We start from the raw sequence: 14,341 nt of genomic DNA on the forward strand, positions 1-14,341 counted from the left end.
TAGAACAAGTACTCACTGTAGGAGTCATGCTCACAGTCCCTCCTCCGTAACAAGCAAACATTCTTTCAACAAACATTTAAGGCACTTTCATATGGAAGGCTCCTTGCTAGGCTCTGAGGAGCAGAAAAGGAAGTGAATCTAGCCTCTGTCCTTGAAGCATCTGACTGCTGCTGGCGTGGGCAGCGGCAGCCCTTGCCTCCTCCTCTCAACCCCTGCCTCTGAACCCGAGGGGGCAGAGAGCAGCTGGCTGGCAGCACTGGACTCTGCTAGGAATTTGCTATGGGCAGGCTCACCTCGCACCTGCCCCCACACGGAGCGCCTCTGAAAGGGCTCTTTGGACCTGTTACCTGGAGCTGCCTCTCCCTGGGGCAGCCTTTCCCCTCCGTAGTGAGGAGAACGGTGCCCTGCCCCACCCCCCAAATTCACATGCACCCAGATCCTCCAAATGCGACCTTATTTGGAAACAGGGTCTTTGCACGTGGAATCAGTTACGGACGTCGGGATGGAACCGTCTTGGAGTTAGGGGGGCACTAAATTCTGTGACTTATAAGAGAAAAGAACACAGAGAGACAGACACACTCAGAAGGCCATGTAAAGACAGGCAGGGATTGGAGCGATGCAGCTCCTTGGAGAAACACCAAGGAGTGCCAGGCGCCACCAGAAGCTGGAACAGGCAAGAAGGAGCCTCCAGAGCCTTGAGAGGGAGCATCGTCCTGCCCACACCTTGATTGCAGCCTCTGGCCTCCGGAGCTTTGAGAGAACAAACGTCTGTTGTTTTGAGCCACCAGGTTTGTGGTTCTTTGTTACAGCGCCCCAGGAAACCTCCAGTCTTAAACCTCCTCCTTACAGTCTCCATTGAGCGGGTGGGGAGGCACAGCCTTCCCTGCGCGCTGGGTCTGCTGCCCTGCTGTCACGTTGCTGTCGGCACTGGCTTGGGTGAGGCCGAGGCTGAAAGTTTAATTTTGGAGCATGCGCACTCGCACGCGCACATACACCCACGCTCACCCCACTTCCAGCTGCTAAGAATAGCGCGCTGCCAAGCAAGGGCTCCGGCTCTCTCGGAATTGGCTGGCTTGGTGGGGAGGTTTCCTTGTGGTCTGGGTTGCGATTTCTTTCTTCTCTGGCACAGCTAAGCTGCAGTGGGGACTGGCTCTCCACATTCGAGGGCCTGATGTCGCTGTAGATGAGGGGCCTGGCGGGGCTCCCAGGAGGGGGCGGGGGGCGGCTCTGGCTCGACACCAGGAACACGCTTGCACCCGCTCTGGGCTCGCTCCTGCTGCTCGCTGGACCCAGAGTCTGGTCTCCTTCCTCTCGACACCCAAGGGTATTTTTATTAAAGGCCTCTGGAGTGTAAAAATAAAAGGTAATACTGCTGCCCCAGGGCAAGTCTTCCTCCGCTTTCCCTGCCAAGCAGGGAGTTGCCAAAATGGCCTTCCAGCTTTGGCCACCTGTGCAGGAGCAGATGGCTGGGGGCTCAGAGCCGCAGGTGGTCTGGGAGTGCGTTCCCATCCTTGGCTTCGCCATCGATTTTCCTGAAAAATCACCTCCCCTCTCGGATTCTCACTTGCTAATAAAAGAGGGGCAGGCAGCGCAGGATGGTCTGTTAGGTTCTTTCCAGCGCTGACATTCCGAGATGACAGACTCCCTTCTGCGCTACGGAGAAGCATGTTCGCTTGATCCCACGCTCGTTCATCCTACCTCCATCCTCAGGCCCCAGGGCAAGGAATGGTAAAGAAGACCAGCGCCCAGTCAGCGTGGCAGCAAGAGAAGGGAGCAGAGGAGGTGACACTAAGGGCAGGCATCAGCTGGAGGAGGTAGAGCAGAGAGGAATTTGAGGACGAGCTGCAGGAAAGGCAGAGGGAGCACCCAGGCAACGACAAGATCGCTGAAGATGCTGCTCAGGGCAGCGGAGCCAGGGCGGGGTAGCGGGGGAGTGGGGGCCCCATGGTGAAGGGAGGTCGGAGCCTCTCCTGGCAGCCGCAGGGAGCTGGGAGGTGCACAGGCACAGGGTTGCTACACTCTGGTCTGGTTTTCTTTAGGAAGTGTCATCTGGACACAGAAGTTTAGGGTATTCTGGGGCTTCCAGAACCATCACCAGACATTTTCAGCTGCCAGCAGTTTTTCCATTGTCATTTCAAACAGCAAATGGTGGGGTCTGGTTTCCTCGGCCTGCCCTGGGGTCATAATCAGCAATGTTAGGAATATGGGACTCGAGTTTGGGCCCATGGCTCTGCAACTGTGTGATCCTCAGCTTCATAACCCCGAGCACGGACGCTGGGGTGAAGACTCCCAGGCAGAAAGCTCTGCCACTGACGAGCTGCTTCGTTTTGGATCTGTTACTTATCTTCTCTGAGACTCAGTATTCCCGCCTCTCAATGTAAAACTAGCTAGCACAGGCCTGGCTTAAGGCAAATGCTCCATACGTCTGAGCTTCCCCTTCTGGTGCCATACACTGGGGGCAGGAACTGAGATGCACGGCTGTGGGAGCCCAGGCAGAAGGTGGGGAGGAGGCGCATCGAGGAGCAGCTGGGCTGGTGGGCGGATGGTGGGTGGTATGATGTGAAATGTTAGGGGTTTTGTCAGTTTGTCTACACAACCACTCAATTTTCCTGCAGCTAGAAGCCCAGAAGCAGGAACGCTCATGCTGGCAACCTGGCGTGGGCTTGGGCCACAGCCTGACGTATGTGGAGCTGGCCAGGCTGTCGGCGTGTTGGCAGCTGAGCACTGAGCACAGCAGCCTCATCAACACGGTGCTGAAGGTACTCCCAAGACTCTGAGTGTTTCTTAGCAACTGCCCGTTTGGGGGAACAGTGAGTGCCACAGGGAAGCTGGCTTGGGAACCTGCGCAAGTCAGGAAGCGTCCTCAATCAACATATAGTGTCCCCCCCTGCAGCCTGGCCCTCTTGTCCAGCTGCTGTCTCCCCAGGCCATGTGGCCAAACTGGAAGACCTCCATCAGGCCATGGCTACCCCACAGGTCTCTAGGCAGCTTCCAGGACCAAAAAGCTTGCAGAGAGGCCCTGGTTATGCCCTCGGCCCCCAGGCAATGCCCAGTTGCCATCTGTTGTACTTCAAACCATCTGAGCTACTGACATGACATAAAAGAAAAAAAAAAAAAGATATCCAATGAAACATACCAGACCCTCAACACTCAGACCCAGAATGCCCAGTCCATCTGTTGTACTTCAAACCATCTGAGCTACTGACATGACATAAAAGAAAAAAAAAAAAAGATATCCAATGAAACATACCAGACCCTCAACACTCAGACCCAGGACTGAGCACAGAGGGCACCTTCGATACACAAAACACCCCCAAAATGGAGTCCAGGAGAGATGGGTCCTCTGTGAAATTTTGCAACCAACATAGGTATTCTAGAAAGTTCTGGATAAAAATGCTTGCTGGACTTCGTTCTTTCTCCACTCCGACGGACAATATGTCATCTTAGCTTCGCAAAATTTATTCTGGGGAATTAAAAAATTCTGCCAGGGTCAGGCTTCTTGGCACAGGGGGTCGATCTGAGATATGTATTATTACTACGAACATTTTCCTGTCATGCTTGCACACCCAATTGAAAATGAATCGTCCAATTAAGCTAAGAAGGTGATGCATCCTGCTTCCAGGAACGTGTTGCCAAGGACTCTGTCTCGACTGCTCCCCTCGACACCCCTTCCAATTAAATAAAGACTGTTGGGTACGTTGGTGAGGATAAGCCGGGATGTTGCTGTGGAGACGGGAGGATTTTTCATCATATCACCATTTCAATCTCTTGATGAGAAGGGAGCTGGCAACACTTTTCACCTCCCCCTGGGATGAATGTTCACCGCCAGCAACAACAAGGACAAAAGCCCTGTTGGAGGAAAAGGACGAGGGATTGTGTCAGCTTCCAGGTCTCCTTTTGCAGCAACCGGAGAGTCTGTGGCTTCAGCGGCTAAAGGCGGGAGATAGCTGTCCTGTGTATTTGAGCGGCAGACTAACCCCTTCTTCCTTCTCCACTCCCAGGCACTTCTAGAGAGGGACACGCAGGCCCTGATGCCGGAGGTGTGATGGCGCCAGCTCAGCCAGCAGAGAGAAATCAATTCGTGGTAATTGGCCAAAAAGATCTAGGCTGTGGGGTCTGAGCGCAACAAGATCAATGCCAAGCAGAGTAAGAGGAGACAAAGATTTTTATTTCTAAAATGCAAATCTGAGCATGGCACTTCCTGGCTTACGGCCCTTTATTAGCTCTCTGTTGTCCTGGCCATAAAGTTCCAAGTCTTTTGCAGAAGAAACTCCATGCTCCATTCCCTCTTCCAACCTCACATCATTCCCTAAATAAATACTCTGTGGTTGAAAAGTCAAAAGCCTCCCCTTTGCACATGCTGTTCCCGTTCTTGGCCTACCCTTTCCCAACTTTTTTCAGCCTGGTTAACTCATTCTCATTCCTCTAGATCTGAGTCACACGTCTTGAGCTCTACAGCCTCCTTTTCACGTTTTTCTCTCTTGCTATCTCTCCTGGAAGCTGCTGGAATCATGGCCAGCTAGTACTTTACACACGGTGCTCTACTGTAATTGGTTTGTGCACCTGCCTCCCGACCACCTGCTGAGCCACCCAAGGGGAGTAGGTATGTTCTTCAAGTAATGGCTGAATGATGAAGGAAAGTCAGAGGTGAAAGAAAGGGGCCATGTCAACTCAAGGCGGATGTATAACTAAAACCATGCAGACCTTAAAAGTGAACAAATGCTATGTATCCAGCAGTCCCTCAGGCCCCCCAGACTTGGGTCCCTAAGGCCAGTTACAGGCATGCTCTGGGCATCGACCCCTCTCTTCTCCACCTGAGCATCCCCAAAACGAGAGATTTAAACACCAAGACCATCCGATGTGGTTTAGGAGTGGAAAAGAGTTGTTGAACTTGTTAATAAACAAAATCTCTGAAAGAGAGAGACCCTTACTATTACATCGGGTAGTAAAATACCTTTTGGAAGACTCAGTTTAAACCTAAGGAGAAAAACAAACCCTACCCCAAATTCAAACCATCAGCACTACAATGAACAAACCCATCTCCCAGGGTTCAAGATTGAGGCGAATGCTGCCTGGTAGGGTGTGACTGTGAAATGCCCAGGCGGGAACTAAATGTCTCAGTTAGGTCTCGCCAGCTCTGGTTTCTGCCCCTCATGGACTCAGACACAGGCGCCCTCCCTTTACCTGCAGGTTTCCAAGCAGAAGAGGGGCCTCTGCTCAGTCCATGCCTGAGTATTAAGCATGCCGCATCCTGGGCTGGGCATCACTCCTTTCTTGGAATTCTGCTGGGATTTGCCCAGCAGCCTCTTCAAAAACTGCAAGTCGGGGAGGCAAGTCCTTGGCAGTCAGTTGCAAACTCTGATCCTCCAGCCTTCGCTAATGCATGTGAAACGGCCATCCACAGAAAGGCAGGTCAGGGAAGGAACCTCAGAGGCCACGGCCAGACCCCAGCCATTGCTGATCCAGGATTGAAGGCATCGGGGTCAGCTTTTCTTCCCATCTAAGTCGTTTACTGAAATTATTTGCTGTTCCAGAGCAGGAACGGATGAATTCTCAAGGACTCTGAATCCCTCCAAGGCAGTTCTCATCCCTTTCACCTCTGTTTCCACCCCGAGGACCCGGCACGGCAGCTGGCACGTGGTGGGCACACCGTGACATGCCTGTCGTAGAATCTCGTTTCATACCTGCCGTTGAATCTACTTGCTGTCCTTGTCATGGGGAGCAGTTTTTCCTTTAGGATTGGTTGAATCAAAGCATCATCTCCAAGGTTCACCCTCTGTGTGTAATTCTGAACATCTACACGAACGCCCAGCAGTGTGTGAGATATATGTACATGCTATGGGTAGAAGTATGCGCCCCCCCTCCCCCCCAAAAAAAGGTTGAAGTCTGAACTCTCGGTACCTGTGAATATGACTCTTTTTTTTTAATTTTGAAATAGGGTTTTTGCAGATATAATCAATTTAAGATGAAGCCATTAGGGTGGGCCCTAACCCCATAGACTTGGTCTCCTTACAAGAGGGCAATGTAGAGACAGAGGCACACAGGGAGATGCCATGTGAGGACAGAGGCAGAGATCGGAGTGATGCAGCTACAAGCCGAGAACACCAAGGATCGATGGGTGCCGCCAGAAGCTAGAAGAGGCAAGGAAGGGTACTACCTGGGCCCTGCTGACACCCCGATTTCAGAAATCTGGTCCCCAGAACGATGAGAGAATAAAGTTCTGTCGTAAGCCACTTGTTTTGTGGTAATTTGTCACGGCAGCCTTACGAAATGAATACACTACAATAATCAAAAATGGTCACTTTTTGTTTGCTTCTAAGTTTAGCACTTCTGTAATGTCAACTTTCATATATGTAATTTGTGTTTGAGTAGTATCCACTTCATTATGTTGTATCCACCTGCTCAATCATTTAACATTAACTGAGCAACTAATATGTGCCAGACCCTGTACAAGGTACCAGAGCAACGAAAGTGGGGAAGCCAAGAGACCATGGTGAGGACTGTTTTGTGAGGAAGCCAGTTATATAAACGGACAGCCATACAAAAGCAATGCAGTCAGTTCTCTAAACACGGTAACAGAAATGAACATTCACTGAGAGTGTGCTTCCCAGGTGCCTGAGCACCTCGTACACACGGTCACAACTGATCCGCACACGAACCAACGAGGGAAGCTGCTATCAGGATGCCCACTTTCTGATAGGTGAACTGAGACTCAGAGACTCTGACCTGGACGGTACCACATGCAAAGCCCATGCTGGATACTGAGAGAGCACGTGAAGATGGAGACTCGCTCCAACTGGGCGTGCACGGAGAAGTGCACTTTGATTCAGAACAGCAAGGAAGAGTCATTCAAATGCTAAAGCATCTCAGTAGTTGAATTTTCAGAATTCAACTAAATATATAAATATATAAATAGGCAATGGGCAAAGAAATCGTGATTGTCCTTCTTCGGTCATTAAAAAGCACAACATAATGCTCCTGGTGGCTCATCAGTGCAAAGAGCCGTCATACCTGTGTGTACCTGCACAGGAAGGTAGTACCAAGGCCCTCATTTTCTCCTTTGCTCCTGTCTATACTTTTCGAATTAGCAATAAGGAAAATATCATCTGTATTATTACTCTGGCTGATACTTTGTAGCACCTTATGTGTTATGGGCATGTTCTCAGCGCTCATGCGTTAACTCGGCTAATCCCCACCATGGCCCCGTGGTGTAGGCTCTACTATTAGACCCATTTTATAGAAAAGGAAGCTGAGACCCAGAGAGATTAGACAAAGCACCCATAGTCACGGAGCGGGATTCAAACCCAGACAATCTAGCCCTAGAGTTCATGCTATTAACCACTTCGCTATGACACAGGTGGGGACATTTTTTTGGAGGAACTGTGCTTAAAGTGCCTCAGCTCCAATCTGAAGCCATGAGCCCAATTGTCAATCTCCTCTGGTGCTATAAAGTTTTTCTACACACATTTTCTGCTTTTTTTCCCTCTGCCCATTTCTAATATTCTGGAATGAGCTAAAAATATAATATACAACATATAAAAATAATGGTATGCTCATGCTTGTCTATGGTGGCAGAAAAACTTCCCTATTAGGACAAACCAAGGGATGTGCAGTTTCAGCCAAGAGTGAAGAGTTGATAGCTAGCAAATGACAGAAAATAAACAACAGAAAAAAAGAACCCAGCCGTCAAGGTAGGGAGTCACCTAATTTATGCCACGTGCAGAGCAGGCTCTGGATATGTGTCAGTTTGGGGAGGGGGGAGAGGAAGGGGGAGGAGAAAAGGAGGAGGGGAGGAGGAGAGAGAAGTAGGGAGAGGAGGAAGAGAAAGAAGGAGAGAAGGAGGGGGGGAGGGGAGGGGAATAAGGAGGGGAATAAGGAGGAGTGAGGAAGACAGTAAATGGCAGACAAGGTCACACTAAGTGCTGAGTAACCCTGAGAAACACTTACATGGTGAGGAGTGTGGCACACCATGTGGCCAGGGGCTTCACATTCACAAAGATCCTCCTAGAATCTGTTTCTTAAATGAGAGCCTAAGACATTTAAGATTGCCATTTTTGTGGTCGAAAAATGGTCAGATACTGGCGAGTCCATGTTTCAACTTATACACACATATAGTTACAGATTAACACTGGCAAAACTTAAAGAAGCGTCCATCTAAAATGTAAACTAGAGTATACTTTTTGTAAACTTTCGCCATTTCTCCTTCTCCTCTCTCTCTTTACCTCCCTTCTTCTCTTCCCCTCCCCTCCCCTCTGCTCTCACCCTCTCCTCCCCTCTCCTCCTTCCTTTTCTTTTCACTTTAAACTGTATTAGGAGCCTCACGGTGAGCTTTGCTTGGCACTGGAGAACATTTCATGGGAAAGATGCAAACAGCCATGTGTACGCACTTGTGTGCTGTGTACACATGCACCTGTACAGTGTACCCATGTCCGAGGAAGGATGCAGGGCGCCTTCTCCTGGTGGCTGAGACTACATGACACACAGGACCAGAGCTGCTCCTGCCCTCACTGTTAGTGCCAGCTGGCTGCGCAAAAGTCACGTGGCCAGACTTCGAGCTCAGCCCTGGCAGGACAGGAAAGGGATAACTGCGGGGAGCATACCACACTGGCCACTAGGACCTGGGGCCTTCGGCACAGATGCCCAGTGTACCCCAGATTTTTCAACACTGAAGAGCTTGAACAAAAAATTTCTAAGGTTGCAATACCTTTTGTGCTGCCTGATTGCCTACCCGGAACTCAGGTGTTCAGAGGCAAAGGTAATGAAAGGCCAGGAAGGCAGGGCATGTGCCTTGTGGCCAGGAGCATGAGCATCCTGGCTCTACCCCTTCCTGGCTGCAGGAGTTCGGGCGGGTTCCTCATCAAAGCCCCACGTCCTCATCTTTAAAAGGAGATGCTAGCAGGACTGTAGTGGGGGAGGAGGGAAACGCGGGCTGGCGTCATATAGGGGAGATGGGGGTAGGAAGCCCTCGGCACACAAAGTACCAAAACATGCTGGGCGACCGAAGCCTCTGAAACTGCTTTCCCTAGAGAGTGAAAAAAATCTGCTCAAGGGAGATCAAGTGTAGTCTAAACAGCGATGGCTTTGCCAGTCTTTGTGGTGTCATTTGCAGCCCGTGATCTCCCTTTGTGCTCATGATACACAATCTTATAGTCCCGATGCCCAGGCCACATGAAGAGATGAAACTGAGTCACAGACACTGAGGCAGGGCTCCTTTTCTTTGACACCTTAATTTAAAACAATGAATTTTTTTTTTTTTTTTTTAAGTCTCAAAGCCACTTTGGGCACCCTGCCAGCAGGCAAGATGACTGTTTTCCTTCAGAGGGCTCTAATTCCCATTGTGCAACTTAGAACCTGGGGGAAAATGCAAAACAATAAACCATCTGCCAGGCTTTCAGACAGTGCAATTTGCAAGAAGTGCTTTTTACATCTTAGCTCGGCTCTGCATTAAGCCTGGATTAATTAATTGCCACATTAAAGGAAAGCACCTTTAACATTTCAATGACATAATCATATGCAATTATGATCGTATGAAGGAACACTTTATAATTAATGATGCCTCCACTTCCTGAAATGTGTAATTCTCCTGTCTTGGATTCCAAAGAGGCTGGCAGAAAGAAGGTGCTAAATATAGATCAGGAACTAATATTTAAATCAGCCTTTAATTCACCTTTCGCTATGAACAGTAAAACCAGAACTTAGGGCTCTAAGTCTATGTCTATGAGGCTAAATTATCAGCAACAACAGAGCCAGACAGAAATGCTCAACAAAGACAGGCCTGAAGTGATGGCCCCTAAATAGGAATAATTTTGCCCTCTCAGGCCCATTTACTGCTTTTCCAGAAATGCACACAAACCCTCCTGGCTCTGGCAACCATGCTGTGGAATCACTTAACAAAGCACTCTGACTCGTCTGTGTGACTCGAAAAGAAAAACTTTTTTTTTTGATTAAGGAAATTTCCCGTGAAGTTGCAACCCCACGTACCCAAGCATTGTTCTAAGTCTGACCATGTGACAGACACAAGTACTGACCATGTGACACTTGTTTAGTCTTCACAACAATCCTGACATGGTACTATTAGGACCCCATTTGCATAAATGAGGACAAGGAGGCAGCAAATGGTTAGATAACTTGCCTGAGCTACCATTTCCCCCAGGAAAGGCCCATTCGAGGGAACTACAAACCAGATAGGATACACTGATTCTCTAGATTTTAACATTTATTCTGTCACTCAAGCAACTAACCATGAGGGAAGCCCCAGAACCTCCCTACATCTGATTTCTGTTGTTGGCAAAGTTTGGCAGCAACTACACGTGAAAATGCAGAAGGAACGAAATTTGACCCACGGTCACATCCAAAGGGTTTCCAGAAAAATAGACCTATAGTATTTTTTTATACTGTAGAAAAATACCTACGTTTTTTTTCTCAAAACAAAACAAAACCGAAAACTGCACAAATTGCCTCCATGTGATTTCCCGACTTGCTTCACAGTACACCGTTATCCACCTTCATCAGTGGAATATGGAGGTGGCTCTCCACCTGCCCAAGACAGCCTCGTGCAAGGCAAGGGTTTACCTTGTCGTAATAGTATCGCAGGGCTCTGCTCAGCTTATCGTAATTCATGTTTGTTTTGTTTTTCCGGAGTCCCCACAGCTTGGCCACTTCTTCTGCTTTGAGGAGCTTGAATTCACCATCGTTGGAGGTCCAGCAGATCAGATGCTCATGCTTCTGGTCCAGCAGCAACTGCAACAGGAACTGCCACAGCGTGATTGCACTCTCCATACCTGGGGAGGGAGGGGACAGGTCAGCGCGCGAGCTCACATGCCCAGTCTGGTGGAGAAGGGGCTTTGGGATGAGCGCCTCAGCTCCCCGCCGCCGCCCGCCCCCCCAGTGAGCCAAAGTCACGTTCACATCCATCCCAACAGGCCACTCTGAATCAGGTGCTTTCCGGCTATATTTTCGTAAACGGCCAGAAATACAAGGAAGCACTGTGATCCTCCTGTTGGCAAGGCACATTCCTGCAGGTGACAGGGTTGCATCAGGAATAAAGTGAAAAAATGATTAATGAACTGCCCACTTGTAGAATTAGTCCCTACACAATTCCCCACTTAGCACTAGAGTCTGTTCCCGCCCATCCTATCGAGTCCTTTATTGGTCAGTCTCTAGTCCACTGATGGCTATGAATGTGGACCCCATGATAAGCACATTTATGTGGAGGCCCGGGGTAATGGGGCTGGGGCATACCAGTCAGTTTAACTGCAGAAGGAACTTCACAAGGAAGGGACTTTGTTGAATCGCTCTTTGTATTCCCGGCACTCATAACCCAGCACCCGGCCTGATGTAGCATGCGGCCAACCGACAGATGTTTGTGGGACTGAAGAATCGGTCGTTGCCACTTAGAGACCGACCCTTAACTCTCCCAGGCACTCATCACATTGCAGATCAAACCCCACCATCACAAATGCAGAGGTGGGAAAAGCATTTTTCCTCCGCTATGATAGGAAAGCCTGTAAAACGCTATCTTTTCCCTCTGGTCCTGATATGAGCTTTGTTAAGTGCTGTTCCTTCTGCCTAGAATGCTGTTCCCTAGCTTCGAACCCTGGAGAACCCCTACTCATCCATCGTGATGCAATTCAAATGGGGCTTTCTCGAAGAAATTTTTCCCCACTCCCCTAGGTCGTTCCCCAACTTCAGATTTCTGAGGACTTTCATGGCAATTAATTCTAAAAGTAATAATAGCAATAATAATCACAGTAAATAACCCGTTTGTCTTATCGACATTTGTTAAATTAGGAAAGAAGAGATGGTTGGGCTGGACCCGAAAGCTTCACTCGGATCAGCTGTCATGACGAGATGTGTGATGTGCCTTGGCTTTCGATGGGGACAGGATGGGGGTGACATTCCAGGGCGAGGCTGAGGAAACCAGAGATGAACGGAGGGTGGAAAAATGGCTTCTGGCAAGGAGAGAAGCTTCGAAGGCAAGCTGTGAGGTGGAGACAAAGCCAGAAAGGACGGGAATAGCAAGGAGGGGGTGCTGAAGACCTAGGAGACAGCCAGGGGTGACCGGAAGTAGAGGGCAGTGAGAAAGGTACACGCCTCTGGGAGAACTGGAAGCCAGAGTAAGTGCCTTAGGGAGAGTGATCTGTACCAATATTTTTGTCAGCTCCACATCTCCTCTCATGCATCCCTCTTAAAGGACAGCTGTCAGACTGACAAATTATTTTTCTCCCCTTCCACGAGGGAATGAATGTGAAGATACCTCGTCACCCAGTAAGTATTCGTTTCCTCATATCCTTTCATGGATTTAACCCAAAGAACACATTTTGTTGTTTCTCTGAGCAACGTGGGTTTCTCGGGTGAAGGAAAGCAGGCTAAGAATCTCATACAGCGTTTCATTTACGGTTCTTTAAAGGAGAAATTCTTTACAGAAATCAACCTTTCCCACAATGGCCACTCAGTCTGTGGGAGAGTAAACTATTTCGCTGTTGGATCAGCACTGCCTTTGCATCTCACGAGTCTTGTGAGCAGCTTGCCAGTTCCAGCTCCTAATATGAACCACCCTTCTGCTTATTTGAGGACGAGCCACAAACTTTCTCCTCTTCATTGGCGCTAAGAATTGCGAACAGTTGTCTCAAATTCTTCGGTGTTTTCTTGGCCAAACAGTTCAGACAGTAACCTTTAAAATATCTTTGAAACTCACAGGGGTTGCTCAGAAGAACTGCTCCAAAGGGCAGAAGGCTGCCAGTGGGTGTGGAGGTCTGAACAGAAGGGGCCTGTGGCTCACATGCCAGGTAGGAAAGCGGTCAGCCACCTGCTCCTGCCCCGCCTGTAAGGACACGAACCATCACGTTCCAGATGGGGCAAGGGGACAATGGAAACATCTCCATGTGTTTTACACTTAGTGCTTCTTCCAACCAGGACTCTTCAGAGCTTCCTGTGCTTTCTGCAATCCTTTCTCGTGGCATTCCCACCCCATGTATGGGAGTCATGTTCTCCAGATGGAACTAATAAGGACATATGTAGTACACTGGATAAATGTTCTCACACCTTCCCGTCCCCCGTTCCAGTGACCTTGCCGCAGTGCGCTAGAATAGACGAGCTACTCTTCTATCCCACTGAAATGTGGGTTTGGCCATGTGCTTTAATTTGGCCAACGGAATGCAAAGTAGGAGTTACAATGTGCCGATTCTGAGCCGAGGTCCAAAAGGCTTTGCGTGTCTCCATTTTTCTTCCCGTGCTCCTGTTACTACCCTGAAGCTGCTGCCCCAAAACAAGACACGCGGAGCCAACCTGAATTCAACCTAAAGCCTGGGGCCAAGCCCCACGATCCACAGTCTGAATCGGCATCCCTGAAGCCAACCCATGAGAAAATAAATGCTATCGTAAGCCAGTGAGTCTAGAAAGAGTTTATTACGCAGCACCATGGCAGCAAAGGTTGACTATTACAATGCCCAACGGCTTTGCTGAAAAATTCTCTCTTCACCGGGGTGCAATGTCTTTACGCTACAGAGCTTCCATTCACAATCAGGAGGTGTGTCTAGACATGAAAAAACATCCTGTGAGATGTGGGGGGATTGGCTGGTCATGTCTTTACTCCGAGGGTCACAGTGAGCTAAGTGATGACCGTGGGTGCTCTGACCGGGGCCGAAGACAAAGGAGGAAAAAGGAAATGGGCAAGAAAAAGAAGAGGTGAAAGAGTAGAAAGTGAAAAGGCAGACGAGCAAATGGTGGGATAGGGACCCCCTGATCAGGGGCCTCCCAGACTTCTGGAAGAGAGGAACTGGCTCCAGGAGCTGTGAGCCACGACTCACAGGGTCTCCCTGCAGGTTCTTAATCTCCCACCGAGCTTGGCTGGGTGGGCCCCTTCCTTCCCCCTCCTTCCTCCCTCGCTGAAGGGGAGTCACGGCCAGGCTACAACTGAGCAAGCCCTGGAGGACAACTCAGAAGGGTTAAGCGTGAGTAAGACTGCTCCACCGGAGGTGGCTAAGGCACGAAGCCACTCCTGCCTAAAGCATGTCCAGCCCAGTGCGGAGGCCTTCATTCCCCTCTTCTCCAGCCCTCCCCAGCCACTCCCCTGCCCTGGCTGGTCCCCCAGTATCGATGACTGTGCCGCACACAAATCTTCATTGCTGGAAATCCCACACCTTACTCAGAGATGAGTCTCAAAAATATTTCCTGGTGAACTTATCATCACATCTACAAACATGTGTCACCCCCTTCTATACTCAGCAGAAGTAATTCTGGGAAACGGTGGAACCGCCCCCCCCACCCTGCCCCACCCCAGGCAGCTCTGGACCCTCCCACGCCCTCTGGCCAGAGCCACTGGTGGGATGTGGGGGAGCAG

The 14,341-nt window shown here is 49.6% G+C and overlaps 1 protein-coding gene across 4 annotated transcripts in view; it reads right to left on the minus strand.

The window, feature by feature from the left end:
• The window catches only part of ELK3 (ELK3, ETS transcription factor), a 64,312-nt gene that overhangs the window by 26,242 nt on the left and 23,729 nt on the right, over window positions 1–14,341 (minus strand). For all 4 annotated transcript variants that reach the window (XM_015591484.2, XM_025048786.1, XM_006914591.3 and 1 more), the window contains one exon: window positions 10,573–10,781. In XM_015591484.2, the coding sequence (XP_015446970.1) occupies window positions 10,573–10,779 (207 nt within the window). In that variant the 5' untranslated portion in view covers window positions 10,780–10,781. Of the gene's footprint in view, window positions 1–10,572; window positions 10,782–14,341 lie in introns of those variants that run through there.

This window comes from Pteropus alecto, unplaced genomic scaffold (assembly GCF_000325575.1).
Source record: "Pteropus alecto unplaced genomic scaffold, ASM32557v1 scaffold94, whole genome shotgun sequence".
NCBI lineage: Eukaryota > Metazoa > Chordata > Mammalia > Chiroptera > Pteropodidae > Pteropus > Pteropus alecto.